This window comes from Gopherus flavomarginatus, chromosome 11, assembly GCF_025201925.1.
Source record: "Gopherus flavomarginatus isolate rGopFla2 chromosome 11, rGopFla2.mat.asm, whole genome shotgun sequence".
In the NCBI taxonomy this organism is placed as follows: Eukaryota; Metazoa; Chordata; order Testudines; family Testudinidae; genus Gopherus; species Gopherus flavomarginatus.
This window is the reverse complement of record NC_066627.1, coordinates 20147093-20165767: the sequence shown is the minus strand read 5'-3', so window position 1 is coordinate 20165767 and position 18675 is coordinate 20147093. Positions and strand designations below refer to the sequence as shown.

Below are 18675 nucleotides of genomic sequence, written 5' to 3'. Positions count from 1 at the left end.
TAGGGATGAAAGGGCATATTACTCTCCATGGCCCATTCAATCCTTATCTTCTCTGCTGAAACTAACAAGGACACCAACTTCAACAACTGATAACTTTGAATGAGACAGGCCAACAAATCATTCGGGATAAACTGAGAAGCTGTCACATGCTGACAGTCTTTGGTCACTGGTGACCTAACTGGATTACAAGTGCCTGAGGTGAAATGTTCTCTTACAAGCTCTCCGATGCTGGATTAGATGTGCACGCAGTTCCCCTGCCACTGCCCAGCCTTCAGTTGCCAGCCACGAAATACACATTTAGACAAAGTGCTTTATGTTTCCATATATGAAGGAAGCCACCTGTGTGGTGAGGCTGGGAAAGAAAAAAAAAAACTCAAACCCAGTAGCTGTTGAGTTGCTTTCCCACAGATTTCTCACACACCAGAATCTCCATCGTGTCACTAAGCGTCTTCACGGTCTTTTCTTTCTCCTCATTCTGCTTCTGGGACTGTGCCAGCAAGGCTGAGAGCTCCATCACCCTGAGAAGAAAAAGTCTGTGCAATATTCCAAAAGCTTAGCACACCATCAGCTGCATAGAAGCTATGTCTGAAAGTCTGTGCAGCATCTCCATGAGACATACCACAGAAGACTCAGCCCAAAGGGAGGGGACAGAGATGGCTTTATGCTACCTTTGGCCGTTCAGGATTCTGAGGGGCTCTGTGGTTCTGGTATGGTAAGCTACAGCAACCCCATGGAGGGCTAACTACGAGCTGTGTCACAGCCCAGGAACCTTGTAACAATGAGCACTGTGTAGATGCCCCCAACACGTCCCTGCACCTGAGCTTGCAAGGGGGCAGTATAACTGGCAGCCCCATGCAGCATCTGCACTGTGGGAATTCTCTCTCCAGCCCCTTGCAGCATAGATCTGGTTACCATAGCATTGCACTGGGGTTGGGGACAGAACTGGTCCCTTTATATTGCTCAGCATTTCTCTCCAACTACATTACGGTAGAACCTCAGAGTTACGAACATCTTGGGAATGGAGGTTGTTCGTAACTCTAAAATGTTTGTAACTCTGAACAAATTGTTATGGTTGTTCTTTCAAAAGTTTACAACTGAATACTGACAACACAGCTTTGAAACTTTACTATGCAAAATAAAAATGCTTTTAACCTTCTTGCTTTAAATAAAACAAGCACAGAAACAGTTTCCTTGCTTTGTCAAATCTTTTCTTTAAACTTTCCCTTTATTCTTTTAGTAGTTTACATTTAACACAATTCTGTACTGTTTCCTTTTTTCTTTTTATGGTCTCTGCCGCTCCTTGACTGCATACTTGTGCTTCCAAATGAGTTGTGTGCTTGACCAGTCAGTACATAACTCTGGTATTCATAACTCTTAAGGTTCTATTGTAACTTTAAACCCAGCGCTGCCTCCCACCCTCCAAGAAAACCCCGCTTTCCACACACACCATTACTTCCAGCTTCATCTCACTCAGAGACAGGGTGACCAGACAGCAAGTGTGAAAAATTAGGACAGGGGTGGGGGGTAATAGGCACCTATATAAGACAAAGCCCCAAATATTGGAATTGTCCCTATAAAATCGGGATATCTGGTCACCCTACTCAGAGAGCCCATTTTTTTACAATCACGTGCCTCTCTGCCTATTTCTTTTTAAAGCCAACAGTAGATACCATTTCAAAAAACAAGCCTGGTACGAAGTGGCTGTGCTTTGAAGGAGAATGCAGATTGAATCCAAAGGCCTCTGTGATAAATGGTGAGAAACATTCCCCAAAGGTGTGAGAGTTTTTCAAGATTAATTTACCTGCCCTGAAGCTCCTCTTTCTCCATATCCCCTTTGACCTGCAAGCACATCACTTCTTGGGTTTTCTGGTATACTTCCTTTTCCAGCTCCTGAGCCCTGGCACAAAGTTGCTGTGTCTGATTCCTCGGGGCAGATCTTTCCAAAGTGTTTGACTCCCAGTGCCACGTACCAGAACTTAGATGGAAGCAGCTGACAAGTATTGATCCAGAAAGTCTTATCTGGTCTGCCTTCAGTGCTGACAAGTCCCTGAAGCAGAATAAAATAGATCCTCAAGAACACTTTCATCTGCAAATTCACCTTTTAAACATGTCACAACATGACAATTACAACCCATTGTTGAGGATCAGTCCTAACATTTTCCAAAGATGTTCAGCCATCTCAATCAGTGATCTGGTTTGTAATCAACTAAGGAAGAAGGAGGATGTTTCGGTGGTTACAGTGCTAGTCTAGAACTAGGGAAACCCAGCTTTAATTCCCAGCTATGCCACAGACTTCCTGTGTCTCAATTCCCCATCTGCAAAATGGGGATAAAGCACTTCTCTACCTCACAAGAGTGCTGTAAAGAAAAATACATTAAAATTGTGAAACATTCAGACAGGACCAGATAAGTATCTAAGGGCTTGCATACAATTTCTTTTTGCCCAATCCTCACTCCTCCAAAAAACCCAAACAAAACAAATACACACCTAAAAACCTGAATGCAAAAATCTTGCATTATTATAGCATTAAAGGTGATCTACACTAAAAATCAGGAAATCCCAAAAGCTAAGCTACTTCCTGAAGTATTGACTTTGCCTCATTATAGATACATAATGTTTTTCTAGTGTTGTTTCCTTTGTTGAAGCATTCCATATGTGCAACATGCAAAGATTCATGGGAGAAACCTGAACTTTGGGAATTTTCTGGTTGAGTGCTTGATTTAGCAACTTTAATTTTTACACTGATACTAAGGGGGTTCTCCCCAATCTAACTTCCCTGTCGTGTAAGGAAAAGGTTGGAACTCTCAGGTTTCTGGAGCTCACAATTTCCAAAGGCTTGAGCAATGGCTTGTTCCTCAAATTCCAACTACAAAAGTGTTATAAGCTCCTTAGTTGGGAAACGTGGCAGGAAATGTATATTGATGTACCTGTCTTCAGCAGGGTGTAAGGCATGGTATGAGGCACAAGAGAAGCCGAGGAGGTTGTGAAAATACAGGTCTCCTGCCCAAAAATTAGATTGGCTGTGTGCAAGTAAAGGGATGAAGTTAAGTTGGGGCTAATTACAGGCATACAGTAAAGGTTGCCCAATACACCCTCTTGTAAGACACTATTACAGTTAAGGTTAAGAACAGCTTTCTGTTTAAAGAACTAGTCTAAGTGCCCTAAAATCCACATAGTTAATTCGATTGCCTTGACATCTGGGGGCAGAGAGTAGGGCTAGTGAAGCAAATTTAGAGTCTGTTGTAATAATTGGAACCTAGCAGTCCTACTCCAATTATGAGCTTATTTGGTGAAAAATGGGTAAAGATTTGTGAATTGTCTCCAGTTGTCTCATAAAATTGTTTCAAAAGAAAACTGGAAGGCTGAAGTACTTCACACAGCAAGGGTTTACCAATAACATGCAAGGACTGTATCAAGATCATGCTTAGTAAACAAGAGGAGCACAGGACCAGAAATCAATGGACTAAAATTGGTGCTTCAGAAATTAGGCCTAAATGGCAAACAAAATAATGAGAGGATGGGCTATTCTACCCATCACTCCTTTCGGGGGTCCTTAAAAAGAGACTTGAGGTGAAAATTAGTGGACACTGACTGAGAGGTGGGTGGACTGGAAGGAGTGAGCTTTACCATCATGGCTGCCACCGCCACTACTTCCTGGGATTCCAGGATACACATTTTCACTATTGGGCCTTCACTGTCCTGACTGCGGAGATATCCTGACCAGACTGGGCCAGAGAGAGGGACACAGATGAGATCACCACCTCCACCAGCTTTGGCTAAATCATGAATACCACTTGGGATGGGAGACTTTATCACCCTTTCCCTCATGTGTCTTGTTCATTCCCCACCTTATTTCTTCTATTCCCTTTTGCCTTCTGTTTAATAAGAGACTGGCTTAGCTGGCCAAGACTGTACATTTTGAACCACCACTTAAAGCCTGCACCCAAGGAGTTGGCTAACAGCAATGCCTGAAACACTCTGATGCTTGTAAAAGTTTACCATGTCTCTAAGTGGCTGATCAGAGCAATGCTTTCGCTAGTGTTTCTCCAGCAATGAGACTACATGTGAGAGTCACCATCAAAAAGACAGAAGCTGTTCTTTTCTTTCCCCTTTTGCGTGTGTTTGTCTGGTTTTCTCTTCAAGGAAGCACGATCTGACTTTAACAACAACTCCAGCCCATCTCAATTAATTTTTTACCCCAAAAGGAGAGTTATCACCATCTCTAATACCATCTTAGAGACTGTCAAACAGGGTTTTTTCTCCTTGTAAGGACTCTCTATAGTTAAAGGGGAAATGGAATAAAGGAGGGGTTCTCAAATTGGGGGTCTTGACCCCTCAGAGTGTCATGAGGTTTTATGTAGGGAGTTGAGAGCTATCAGCCTCCACCCCCAAACCCCACTTTGCCTCAAGCATTTATAATAGTGTTACATTAAAAACACATTTTTTATATCTTTATAAGGTCACACTCAGAGGTTTGCTTTGTGAAAAGCATCACCAATACAGAAGTTTGAGAACCACTAGAATAAAAGATAGTTAAAATGAAAACCTTACTTAATATTTTACACTAAATTGCTTTAACTGTTTTTCCTTTTTTTGGTATCTTTAATAAAGTTTTAAAGCATTTCTAAAGTTGTATTTGCTATGGTACTAAACAGACCAAGGTCTCAGCATTTGGAACTCCAAATTTTGTCTGTTACTGTTGTTCAGTGATAGGATCAGGTTAACACTTTTGACACTCTGGGTCCCTTTATTCTATAGAAGCTAACACAGCTGGTCATTTAATTAAGATACTGTGCACCCTGAACCTCCTCTCCCTCACTGCCCCAGCTTTTCCTAAGGTTGACATCTTCTACCAGCCTTTTTTTGCCTGGAACTGTGGATCAAGTACGGTTTCAAACCACAATAGTCTCAATTTCTCAACATATACTCCAGCTAGCGCATGGCATCCATTGCCCCTTGGGGAGAGCAAAACTGAACACAGTATCCACAAGAGAGTTCTCTTTGGCATGTGAGCCGTAGGGTTACACTGTGCATGCACAGAGTGGCCAAGAGGCTTTCAAGCCTGCCATTTATCACTGCAACTGGCCGACCCATCCCCTGTCATCCACTCCCGGCTTCAAGCAGTCAGAGGTTTTGGGACAGCCAAAGCATGAGACTGCATTCCTGATCATCATTTCCCTCTGAAGCATCTGGCACTAGCCACTGTCAGAAGACACAATATTGAGCTAGATGGACTATTGATTTGACCCATAATGGCCATTCTTACGTTGTTAATGTTGCAGAGTTTCTGGTGGAAGTCAGTCTGTCCTGTGGGAAGTTGTCTGCCTGTGTGCTGACTGGTTTGAGAGTACTTTCCCACGGATCCTGATATTCCTTCAGTAACAGTGCCATAGAACTGGAAGGGACCTCGAGAGGTCATCTAGTCCAGTCCCCTGCATTCAGCGCAGGACTAAGTATTATCTAGACCGTCCCTGACAGGTGTTTGTCCAACCTGCTCTTAAAAATCCCCAATGATGGAGATTCCACAGCCTCCCTAGGCAATTTATTCCAATGCTTAACCACTCTGACAGTTAGGGACTCTTTCATACTGTCCAACCTAAACCTTCCTTGCTGCAATTTAAGCCCATTGCTTCTTGTCCTATCCTCAGAGGTTAACAAGAATCACTTTTACCCCTCCTCCTTGTAACAATCTTCAACGCACTTGAAAACTGTTATCATGTCCCCTCTCAGTTTTCTCTTTTCCAGACTAAACAAACCCAATTTTTTTCAATCTTCTCTCATAGGTCCTGTTTTCTAGACCCTTAATCATTTTTGTTCTCTTCTCTGGACTTTCTCCAATTTGTCCACATCTTTCTGGAAATGTGGCGCCCAGAACTGGACAGAATACTCCAGCTGAGGCCTAATCAGCATAGGGTAGTGCGGAACAACTACTTTTCATGTCCTGCTTACAATACTCCTGCTAATATATCCCAGAATGCTGTTTGCTTTTTTTGCAACAGTGTTGCACTGTTGACTTATATTTAGCTTGTGATCCACTATGACCCCCAGATCCCTTTCCATGGTACTCCTTCCTAGGCAGTCATTTCCCATTTTGTATGTGTGCAACTGATTGTTCCTCCCTAAGTGGTGTACTTTGCATTTGTCCTTATTGAATTTCATCCTATTTACTTCAGACCATTTCTCCAGGTTGTCCAGATCATTTTGAATTTGAATCCTATCCTCCAAAGCACTTGCAACTCCTCCCAACTTGGTATCATCCGCAAACTTTATAAGTGTACTCTCTATGCCATTATCTAAAACGTTGATGAAGATATTGAACAGAACCAGACCCAGAACCGATCCCTGTGGAACCTCACTCATTATGCCCTTTCCAGCATGACTGAGAACCACTGATAACGACTCTCTGGAAACGATTTTCCAACCAGTTATGCACCCACCTTATAGTAGCTCCATCTAGGTTGTATATCCCTGGTTTGTTTATGAGAAGGTCATGTGAGACAGTATCAAAAGTCTTACTAAAGTAAAGATATACCGCATCTACTACTTTCCTCCATCCACAAGGCTTGATACTCTGTCGAAGATTGGTTTGACACGATTTGTTCTTGACAAATGCATGCTGACTGTTACTTATCACCTCATTATATTCTAGGTGTTTGTAAAATGATTTCTTAATTACATGTGCCATTATCTTTCTGGGTACAGAAGTTAAGCTGACTGGTCTGTAATTCCCCAAATGACCACAAGATCCATTAAGGTATGAAGGCACCCAGCCAGGTTCATTGTTGACGAAGCATGGTACAAGCACCTGGCAAGCTCTACAAGGATACTAAGACATGTATGCCCGTGACAATGGACACAGCTCAGTGAATGGCGGGACTTTCCATTCCCCCCTCAGCTGGCCAAAGACACTCCCTCTGAGATACCTTTTTATAAACTGATACAAACAAGTTACGTATTGCCTCTCTGACGTGGCCAGGTGCCACCCTCTGACGTATGTAGGTGCCACTCATTACCTTATACATGTTGGTTAGATCAAAACATTTCTATTCATCATGCTGTCATCCTGACCTTATCTTTAAGACGGGTGAGCGTGTCCTTGTTATCTTTGGGGAATGTGTTGGTATTGAGGATTTCTGGTACCATCCTTCTGGAATGTGTTTGTGTGTGTATTCTTATGCCTAGCACTACTTAGGAATGTGTGTTTCTGCAATATCAGCCCTGTTCTTGCCAGATTCTGTGAGCAGGGCCTGCCTTTTTCCTAACCTTTTCCAAGTCTAATATATCTTTTTTCAGATGGGGTGACCATATCTGCATGCAGTATTCAACATGTGGGCATACCATGGATTTATATAGAGGCAATATGATATTTTCTGTCTTATTAGTGATCCCTTTCCTAATGATTCCCAACATTCTGTTTGCTTTTTTGACTGCTGCTGCACATCGAGTGAGTGGTTTCAGAGAACTATCCACAATGACTCCAAGATCTCTTTCTTGAGTGGTAACAGCTAATTTAGACCCCATTATTTTGTATGTATAGTTGGGATTATGTTTTCTAATGTGCATTACTTTGTATTTATCAACATTGAATTTCATCTGCCATTTTGTTGTCCAGTCACCCAGTTTTGTGAGATCCCTTTGTAACTCTTCACAATCTGCTTTGGACTTAACTGTTACTCCTAGGGGAATTCTGAGCCAATGCATAATGCAGAATTTTGCAGAAATTCATATTTTTCGTGTATAATTTCCTTTACCCAACAGAAATGCGCTGCAGTGCTGCTGGTGACCACTAGGGGCCACTGGACCTGGCAGAACCCAGGTTGCAAATAGACAACACAGCGGGGAGGTGAGGGGAGAGAGAGAGTAGAGAGTTCCTAGCAGCTGCAGTTCCCTGCACGCCCTGAGGGAAGGAAACAGCGGCACGCAGGAAACTCCACACAACCCTGGCTGGCATCCGTGGATGGTAGGGGCACAGGTGTCTGGGCTGAGGGGACCACATCTGGGCTTGGGCGGGGGGTGTCTGGCCCCTTAGCTGGACTCTGGGGCGGGAGAAGGGAGAGAAACACAAACTCGTTTGTCATAGGGGTTTCTTTAACTCTCTACTCCTGGGGGAAATTTTTGTGTGTCTGTTTTGTTACAGACATACTTCCTTACAGATATTTTGAAATAAATTTCCAAAATAATTGAAACTGGCATGATTACGTAGTGTTATACTGACCAATAAATTCTACAAAATTTAAAAATATTGTATGCAGAATTTTTATATTCTTGGCGCAGTATTTTTTATTTTTGGCACAGAATACTCCCAGGAGTAAACTATCTTGAGTAGTTTTGTATCATCTGCAAATTTTGCCACCTCACTGTTTACCCCTTTTTCCAGATCATTTATTAATATGTTGACTATAACTGGTCCCAGTACAGACCCCTGGGGACAGCACTATTTAACACTCTCCACTCTGAAAACTTCAGATCCTTTGGTATGATTAATTTAAGATTTTTACTACACTTGACTCTATGCTTTCTTTCACATATAGTTCCACTCCCCCAGCAGCATGACCAATTCCCTCAGAACCACCATCCTTGCCACCAGGAATGTCACTTCCCTATAGACTCATAGACTTTAAGGTCAGAAGGGACCATTATGATCATCTAGTCTGACCGCCTGCACAACTCAGGCCACAGAATCTCACCCATCCACTCCTGTAATAAACCCCTAACTTCTGTGTGAGCTACTGAAGTCCTCAAATCACAGTTTAAAGGCTTCAAGGTGCAGAAAATCCTACAAGAAGTGACCTGTGCCCCACGCTGCAGAGGAAAGCGAAAAACCCCCAGGACCAATCTGCCCTGGAGGAAAATTCCTTCCTGACCCCAAATATGGTGATCAGCTAAACATTGAGCAGGTGGGCAAGACTCATCAGCCAGACACCCAGGAAAGAATTCTCTGTAGTAACTCAGATCCCACCCCATCTAACATCCCATCACAGGCCATTGGGCATATTTACCACTAATAGTCAAAGATCAATTAATTGCCAAAATTAGGCTATCCTATCATGCCATCTCCTCCATAAACTTATCAAGCTTAGTCTTGAAGCCAGATATGTCTTTTGCCCCGACTGCTCCCCTTGGAAGGTTGTTCCAGAACTTCACTCCTCTGATAATTAGAAACCTTCATCTAATTTCAAGTCTAAACTTTCTGATGGCCAGTTTATATCCATTTGGTCTTGTGTCCACATTGGTCCTGAGCTTAAATAATTCCTCTCCCTCCCTGGTATTTATCCCTTTGATATATTTACAGAGAGCAATCATATCTCCCCTCAGCCTTTTTTTGGTTAGGCTAAACAAGCCTTTGAGTCTCCTGTCATAAGACAGGTTTTCCATTCCTTGGATCATCCTAGCAACCCTTCTCTGTACCTGTTCCAGTTTGAATTCATCCTTCTTAAATATGGGAGACCAGAACTGCACACAATATTCCAGATGAGGTCTCACTAGTGCCTTGTATAATGGTACTTCCACCTCCTTATCTCTACTTGAAAAACCTCGCCTGATGCATCCCAAGACCGCATTTGCTTTTTTCACGGCCATATCACATTGGTGGCTCATAGTCATCCTATGATCAACCAATACTCAGAGGTCCTTCTCCTTCTCTGTTATTTCCAACTGATGAGTCCTCAGCTTATAACAAAAATTCTTGTTATTAATCCCTAAATGCATGACCTTGCACTACTCACTATTAACTTTCATCCTATTACTATTACTCCAGTTTACAAGGTCATCCAGATTTTCCTGTATAATATCCCGGTCCTTCTCTGTATTGGCAATACCATCCAGGTTTGTGTCATCTGCAAACTTTTTTAGCATACTCCCACTTTTTGTGCCCAAGTCAGTAATAAAAAGATTAAATAGCTTTCTTCCCCAGTGTGATTTTTGCCCAAACAGATGTAGTAAGAAGAGGCCCAAACAGATGTAGTTATCAGAGGCCCAGTATGAGGCCTAAGGCCTGACCTAAAGTAATGGTCAAGACTTTGCTAACATTAAGCAAAGTTAAGCTGTAAGCCAGAGGCAGGCCCTGCTCACAGAAGCTGGCAAGGAAAGGGCTGATGCTGCAAAAAGAGACATACCTAAAAGGTACTGGACCAGATATCAGAACATTCACATACTTGTACATTCCACACAGATAACAAGGAACAAGCGGACCCAACCCAATGAGAGGGCCAAAAGGGTAATATGATGGACAGAGTTGTTTTGTTCAAACCAATATGTACAAGGTGAGAGGCGGTTCCTTACTACGTAGAGGGGTTGTACCTTGCTACGTAGAAGGGTTGCACCTCAATACATCAGGAGAGATATGTAACTTGTTTGTACCTGTTGTGGCAAACTCAGGACACTGAGCTACCAAGCGTGGGGTAGTAATTAGTCCCAGAAGGCTTAACCCTGGAGGAATAAGGTTCAGCTGGAACAGGGGTTACCAGGGAGGTAATTGGTTTCAGCTGGCCCCAATGGCTGGAGACCTTTTTAAACCCTCCCTGGCAGGGAAGCAGGGGGGGAGGAGAGAAGCAGAGTAGCTGCCAGCGAGTAGAGGCAGCTGAACTCTCAAAACTTTTCTGGCAAGGCAGGTTGCGCTCTCCCCAGAAGGAGAGGAAAACAGAACAAGGGCCTGACTGAGAAGGGATTAGCCAGACCCTGCGCAACTGTGAAGGGCTTTTGCTTTGCCCAAGCCTGTGTCTCCAAGGCTGAGGAGGACTGAGCTAAGGGAGGAGAGACAGGTACTTTGCCACACTGTGTATAAGAATGCATCCCTGAGTGGATGTCTTTGTCCAGCCTAGGGGGCAATTGAAAGTCCCACCACTGACTGAGCTGAGTCCATTGCCAGGGGGCACATATTCGTAGTATGTCCTGTAGAGTAAAGTCTAGCGGGAACTATCATTGTGCTTCGTTAGACAATAAACCTGGCCGAAGTGCCTTCGTAGCTTACTAGAGTCTGTGGTCATTGGGAGTTCTCTCAGGGTCTGCTGTGTCAGCTATCTGCGCAGAGGTGGGACAGCACACAGAGGGAGCACACACACGCAGCCGACTGATATCAACATTGAACAGAGCAGAGCACCACACCGGGAGCATCTGACAAGACTCTGTCTTATCCATTCCTTCACTTCTTATTTCTTTACATTCTGCTTCATCATTGATATACAATGCTACTCCACCACCTTTGCCTTTATTTCTGTCTTTCCTAAACAGCACATACCCTTCAATACCTGTACTCCAGTCATGACTACTATTCCACCATGTGTCTGTTACCCCTGTAATATCTGGTTTCACTTCCTACACCAGTAACGCTAGTTCCTCCATTTTATTACCTAGGCTCCTCGCACTGGTGTATAAACATCTTAATTTTTGCTGTTTGGCTTTGCTCACATTCTTTACCCGATTAGACACAGACATTCTATCATCAGTATCACCTATTAGACTGGAATCTACACTACCCTTCCTCCTTATGTCCGTTCTCCCACCCCTGGCTGTATCCTTTCTTACTTTGTTTTCATCCCTCTCAATGTTAAAATCCAGTGTGGAGATTACCTGGACATCTCCCAACCATCTCCTCCAAATTCCTAGTTTAAAGCTCTCTTAATCAGTTATGCCAGCCTTCATCCTAGAAGTCTATTTCCCTCCCTACTCAGGTGAAGTCCATCCCAATAGAACAGTCCTCTGTCCATGAATGCCTCCCAATGGCCATACATCCCAAAGACCTCCTTATAGCATCACTTCCTGAGCCATCTGTTGATCCTCATAATCTTGTAACACCTTTGTTGCCCTTCTCTAGGAGCAGGCAGAATCCCACTGAAGATCATCTCGATTTCCTTAAGGATCTTCCCCAGCCTGGCATAGTCTCCCCTTCCTATACACAATATCCCTCACAATGACATCACTGCCTGCCTCAAATACCTACAAGACTATAGACAATACTCAGAGATCCACACCAAACACTTCACTGAGCTCATTCATTTCGCCCTCACCCCTAAAAATGTTACATTCAACAGCACTTTGTCCAAACTTTGGGAACAGACATGGTACAGATGGCACTCCAGCATGCCAACCTCTTCATGGGCCACCTGGAGGAAGCCTTTCTGGAAAAATGTACCATGAAACCAATGATATACTTGAGATACATTGATGATATTTTCTTCTTCTGGACAGATGACTTAGACTCCCTCATAGATTTCCAACACAACTTCAACCACCACCACTGTGACACTCTGTACCATGATTTTTAGTATCTAGAAAATTATGAATTTGAGCTCCCAGGTTTCCTTTTGAGAACGAGGACTGAGAGGTCAGATATGGAGTGATTACTTTGTGAAGAATGTTCATTCATGGGTTATATGGTGTTTTTCTCTTTTATCATTTTTCTGTTTGAGCTTATTCAAGTGTGTAGTGCTTGTCTTCCTTCACCCACATAGTTATTGTTGGGGCACTTACTGCACTTGATGACGAGTTCCCATGTTGTGAGAGTCCTGTGTAGGACCCATGGATGCTGAAAGGTGTGTTGTGCAAGATATTGATCACTGTAGCAATGGAGATATGTCTGCAGGTTTTGCATCTGTTGTTCTGGCAGGGTCTGGTGCTGCTTTGAGTTGGAGAGTCCTGGTCTGGGAGGAGCTTGCCTCTGATGATGAACTTGGTGAGGTTGGGGACTGTTTGAAGGGTAGAAGTGAGTGTTCAAGGAACATATTTCTTTCAGGATGTGGTTCCCATCAAGTATGAGTTGTAATTGTTTAACGATATCCCATATGGGTTCCAGTGTGGAGTGGTAGGTGACAACTAGAGATGTGTGGTCAGAGTTGTCAGCATCCCCACCCTCACCCTGTACTGAAGCATGTTCTCTTGCAGTATTTGGTTGGCCCATTTAATGATATTTTCTACTTTTCTGATAGAGCGTCCTTGTTTGATGAAGGCAGTTTTAAGTGAGTTCAGGTGAATATCCTGGACTTCCAATCAGAGTACATTCTGCAATATATGAGTGCCTGGCTGAAGATAACAGATTACTTGGTGTGTTTGGGGTGGTTACTGGATCTGTGAAGGTAGGTTTGATGATCTATAGGTTTCTTGTACATACTGTAACTCCCCACTTAAAGTTGTCCTGGTTAATGTTGTTTCATTGTTACGTTGCTGATCAATTAGAGAACATGCTCATTTAAAGTTGTGCAATGCTCCCTTAATAACATTGTTTGGCAGCCGCCTGCTTTGTCCACTGCTTGCAGAAAGAGCAGCCCGTTGGAGCTAGCTGGTGGGAGCTTGGAACTAGGGTGGGCCGACAGCCCCCCGTCAGCTCCTTGCTCCCCTAAGTTCCCTGTGCAACAGTCGTCCAGCAGGCTATCAATTGCCAGGCAGTCCAGCTGTCCCTCCCCCCACTGCCATGTGCTGCTCCCGGGAGACTCCTGCTTGCTGTGCAGAGGGGGGTGGGAAAGATGAGTGCTAATGTCAGGGTAGCCCCCTACCCCCACTCCTTTACCCCATCTCCACAGAGCAGGGTGGACACACGACAGGGCTCAGGACAGAGGGAGTTTGCTGGCAGCAGCTGCTGTCTCAACTTGCCAATCTACTTTAAAAGGCAATGTATTTAGAGTGGGGTCAGTGTACTTAAAAGGGAAATGCGCATCTCTCTCACACACAGACGGTATGTGTCTCTGTCTCTCTCTGCTGTGCTGTCTCCTCTCCCTTCATTTGTACTGCCTTGTACAGTGTGAGGATACATTAAGAACAATGTGTTAACCCTTGAAAGCTCAGCTGAGTGCTAGTTCATCATCTAGCAGTAAGGCATTCCCTGGGAACAGGGGAAGCTGTAGGCATTTTGCCGCCCCAAGCACGGCAGGCAGGCTGCCTTCGGCGGCTTGCCTGCAGAGGATCCGCACTGTGTGTGTGCGTGCGTGCGTGCGTGCGTGTGCATGCGTGTGAAAACAATTTCCCTGGAAACTAACCTGCTCCATTGACATTAATTGTTATGGGGAAATTAGATTTGCTTAACATCGTTTCGCTTAAAGTAGCATTTTTCAGGAACATAACTACAACATTAAGTGAGGAGTTACTGTAGTTGTCTGTAGGATTCCGTTGTTGAAGCTGATCATGGGTCTAGGAAGTTGATGCTGGTATGGGAGTGTTCTAGACACAGTTTGATTGATGGGTGATTGTGATGTTCCCCTCTAGTGTTATCTCGACCAGTGATCTGCTACGTCACTCCAATCCTTGACTCTGGGAGCCAGCCTTACCCTGCTCTGCCATAAGAACCCCCACTCCTGGGCTGTTCACGCACAGCCTCTGACATGTAAGCTGCTCCTTGGATTGTGCAACCAAATGACACTAGCCAATACCTCCGGTCTCAGACACAACCTTAGGAACCTCCTGTGACACTCTGTACTTTGAGGGAACACCCAGCACCCCCATGCTCATCCTTGTCAAACGATTGTGTGGTATCCAATGCAAAGTTTGTCAAGTTGGGTGTCTTTGGAAGGTTCATGATGCACTGAGCATGGTTGTTACAGTAATGTTATAGTAACTGTTATAGTGATGTTATAATAAAGTTATAGGTTATAATTTCATATATATAGTTGTGAGGCTGAAAATGTATCCTTATGGCTTAAAGCAAGCCCAAGCAAAAACTCTCTAAGAACAGAGAGGCAGTTCACACCTCATCAGGGCATGTATGGGGCAAACCCAGCCCAGCCTCACAGGAACAAAGGACACTGGCCTAGGCAACACAAAAGGATCTGTTAGACTCTCAAGTGAGTCATCCCCCCCATTCCTTTGGTCAGTTTGGAACTGCAATGAGATAATGCTCACTTGACTCTGACGGAGGGGGGGCAAAGCCAAGAGGGAAGAAAGAACATGATAAAAGGGAGAGGCGTTTGCCGTGCTCTCTGTCTTCCACCTACATCTACCGACACCACACCAAGCAACCTAAGCATTCATCAAAAGGGAGTGCCCGGCTGAAGAGCAACCAGCCAGCCTGTGGTGAGAATCATCTAAGTTTGTAAGTGCATTGAAAGTGTTAAGACAGGGTTTCTCAAACAGGGGTCGCCACTTGTGTAGGGAAAGCCCCTGGCAGCCCAGGCCGGTGTGGATCACTGTTCCGGGCCAATGGGAGCTGCTGGAAGCGGCGCGGGCCAAGGGACTTACTGGCCGCCGCTTCCAGCAGATCCCATTGGCCCGAAGCAGCAATCCGCGGCCAGTGGGAGCCACGATCAGCCAGACCTGAGGACGGGGCAGATGAACACACCGGCCCAGCCCACCAGGGGCTTTCCCTACACAAGCGGCGACCCCTGTTTGAGAAACCCTGTGTTAAGATCAGCTTAGAATGCGTTTCGCTTTTATTTCACTTGACCAAATCTGACTTGGTATGCTTTGATTTATAATCACTTAAAATCTATTTTTATAGATAATAAATCTGTTTGTTTATTCTACCGGAATAAGACGGAGCTGTGACGTTCCCCTCTGGTGTTATCTGGACCAGTGATCTGCTACATCACTCCAATCCTTTACTGTGGGAGCCAGCCTTTACCCTGCTCTCCTGTGAGAACCCCCACTCCTGGGCTCTTCACACACAGCCTCTGGCATGTAAGCTGCTCCCAGCTACTTGCAAGCGAATGACACCAGCCAATATCTCCGGTCCCAGACAAAACCCTAGGAATCTCCGTCTTGCAGTGTCCAGTTATAGCCGTTTCACGCTGCAAGCTTATATGAGTTCGTCAATTTAACAAATAAATTGATATATACCAGGTCTGTTATCCCAAGAGGAGCCTCTGACACACTTCAAACCAAACACACTGATTTACAAAGACACTGAATTTATGGCTTCTTACAACATCTGTAACCTACTAACTACCCTTTTTTGTTCTATGACTGCAGAGGTGCTAACTGAACACTTCACCCTGAAGTGTATCTTACAATATGTTACTCCTGAGGCTATTCTGCACAAAAACATTTAAAATTCTGCACTAAAAAATTAAGACTTCTGTACACAATATTTTAAAATTCTGCAACATTCGCACATTTTATTTGTCAAACTAATACTATATAAGCATGCCAGTTTCAATTATTTTGGTAATTTATTTCACAATACCTGTCAGCAAGTATGTCTATAACAATATAGACACACTCAAAAATTCCCCCTGAAGTAGAGTTAAAGAAACCCCTATGACAACCCCATTCCTGTTTCTCTGCCCGCTCCCGAGCCCAGCCGGGGGGCCAGACACCCACAACACCTCAAGCCCAGGGATACAGAGGGAGAAACAGCCTGATGCTCAGTCCTAGGCTTACACGGAGTTTCCTGCATGCCACCCTCTCCTTCCCTCAGGGCATGTTGGGAACTGAAGCTACCAGGAACCCTCTAGCTTCTCTCCCTCCCCCCAGCAATGTCTTCTATGTGTGAGCTGGGCTCTGCTGGATCCAGTAGCCCTTAGTGGCAGCTAGCAGCACTGCAGCCCATTTCTGTGTGGGAATGGAAATTCTGTGCAGATGTTAATTTCTGCAAAATTCTGCATTGTGCAGTGGTGCAGAAATCCTCCAGGAATCCTGTCAGAAATGGTCTAGATAAAACTTAGTCCTGCCATGAGTGCAGAGAACTGGACTAGATGACCTCCTGAGGTCCCTTCCAGTCCTATAATTCTATACATTCTGTTCTGCCTGGGGGGACAGAGCCTGCCCCACTCCTACCTCCTCAGAAACACCCCAAAGCCCTGCCTCTCCATGCCAAGTGTGCTGCAATAGCAAGTAAGAGGTACCAAATGTCACTTTCTCACACACACGACTGCCCATCACCCTCCACCGGCTGTGATTTAATTTCTATCCACTGCTCCGGGTGTCCAAATTGACTTCCCTGCGCTGCCAGGGAGAAGTACGTGACTGCTCTTGCGGTTTCCCTTTGCTTCCCCAACAGAAGTCATTTTTCTGCAGGGAAGCAAAGAAAACTGCAGGGGACATGAATTCTGTGCACGCACAGTGATGCACAATTCCGCCAGGAATAAATATGTTTTAACTAGTTATGCTAAACTCCCTGTTCCACCTTGTATTTAGCAGTGGCATTCTGAATACCCTTCCCAGACCTAAACAAGAATGCTGTATAAACTCAAAAGTTTGTCTCTTTCACTTAGGCTATGTCTACACTGTCAAGTTTTTCGCCAAAAGTTATGCCACTTTTATTAAAGTGCTTTAATTAAACCACTGTTGCATGTCCACACTGTGCTCCTTGTGTCACTGGAGCGCATCCAGACTAGCAGCTTTTGCAACAACAAAAAGAGCAGTGCAGTGTGGGTAGCTATCCCACTGTGCAGCTGGCTTCAGGATGCAATGCTTTGGAAGGGTTTGCAATGTCTCATGGGGCAGGTACAGCGTCACATGATGTAGGTTTTTTAATTCCATTGTTTCATGGGCATCCTACCAGATTGCCAGCCACTTTTCAACTGAAGTGTGGGGGTAGGGGAAGAATATGTGACAGGGAGCGTGGGGAGATGGGGGAGAGACAGACAGTGTGTGTTGGGGGAGAATGATTGTGTCTGCATGCTGTCTCGTAAGTTCAGACAGCCCCCGGAAACAACCAGTCCTGAGGCAGGAGGGAGGGGGAAAACCTGACATCAGCCCCTGCTTCCTGGCTCTGCACAACACAGAGTCTCTCTCTCTCATTCTCACACACACACACACCTGCTTGCCTCTGTATTCCTAGTGTGGGAGACAGCAGGAGCATTCCAGTTAATGATTTGCTATTTGTTTCCCCCGAGCAGAGCAACACAGCACCTCAGCTGTCAGAACAGAGCTTTGAAAGGGGAGGGGTGCATGCCTGCAGGGCAGCTGATTTCAAAACAATGAGCAGAGCGGTCACTTCAGGCATTGTGGGACACCGCTGGAGGCCAATTACAGGGATAAAAGCACTTTAGTGTTAAAACCTTGGAATAAAAAGCCTTATGCCTCTCCTCGAGGTGGTTTTATTACAGTGCTGCAACTGAGGAGTTTCATGGCAAAAAGTGGCTTTGCAGTGTACACACCTCTGCTGTTTTTTGGCAAAAAAAACTTGGTAGTGTAGACCAGGCCTAACAGAAGTTGGTCCAATAAAAGATATCTCACCCACCATGTCTAATATCCTGGGACCAACATGGTTACAACCACACTGCAAACATAAAATTCACATGGCACACATTAAATGGATTAAAAGCTGACTAATTCAAAATGTAACTGTAAATGGGGAATCATCATTGAGTGGGTCAGTTTCCAGTGGGGTCCCACAGGGATTGATTCTCCACCCTACACTATTTAACATCTTTATCTGTCATGTGGAAGAAAACATAAAATCATCACTGATAAAGTTAGTCTGCAGAAAAGAAGTGTGAAGGGGGATTTGATAGAAGCCTTCAACTACCTGAAGGGAGGTTCCAAAGATGATGGAGCTCGGCTGTTCTCAGTGGTAGCAGATGACAGAACATGGAGCAATGGTCTCAAGTTGCAGTGGGGGAGGTCTAGGTTGGATATTAGGAAACACTATTTCACTAGGAGGGTGGTGAAGCACTGGAATGGGTTACCTAGGGAGGTGGTGGAATCTCCTTCCTGAGAGGTTTTTAGAGCTCGGCTTGACAAAGCCCTGTCTGGGATGATTTAGTTGGAGTTGGTCCTGCTTTGAGCAAGGGATTGGATTAGATGACC

General features: G+C 44.6%; 1 protein-coding gene across 50 annotated transcripts in view; it reads right to left on the bottom strand.

The window, feature by feature from the left end:
- The window catches only part of CEP250 (centrosomal protein 250), a 147000-nt gene that overhangs the window by 101414 nt on the left and 26911 nt on the right, over positions 1-18675 (bottom strand). For all 50 annotated transcript variants that reach the window (XM_050918516.1, XM_050918504.1, XM_050918532.1 and 47 more), the window contains exons 7-8: positions 1802-2047; positions 422-518 (exon numbers count right to left, since the gene is read on the bottom strand). In XM_050918516.1, the coding sequence (XP_050774473.1) occupies positions 422-518; positions 1802-2047 (343 nt within the window). The remainder of the gene's footprint in view (positions 1-421; positions 519-1801; positions 2048-18675) is intronic.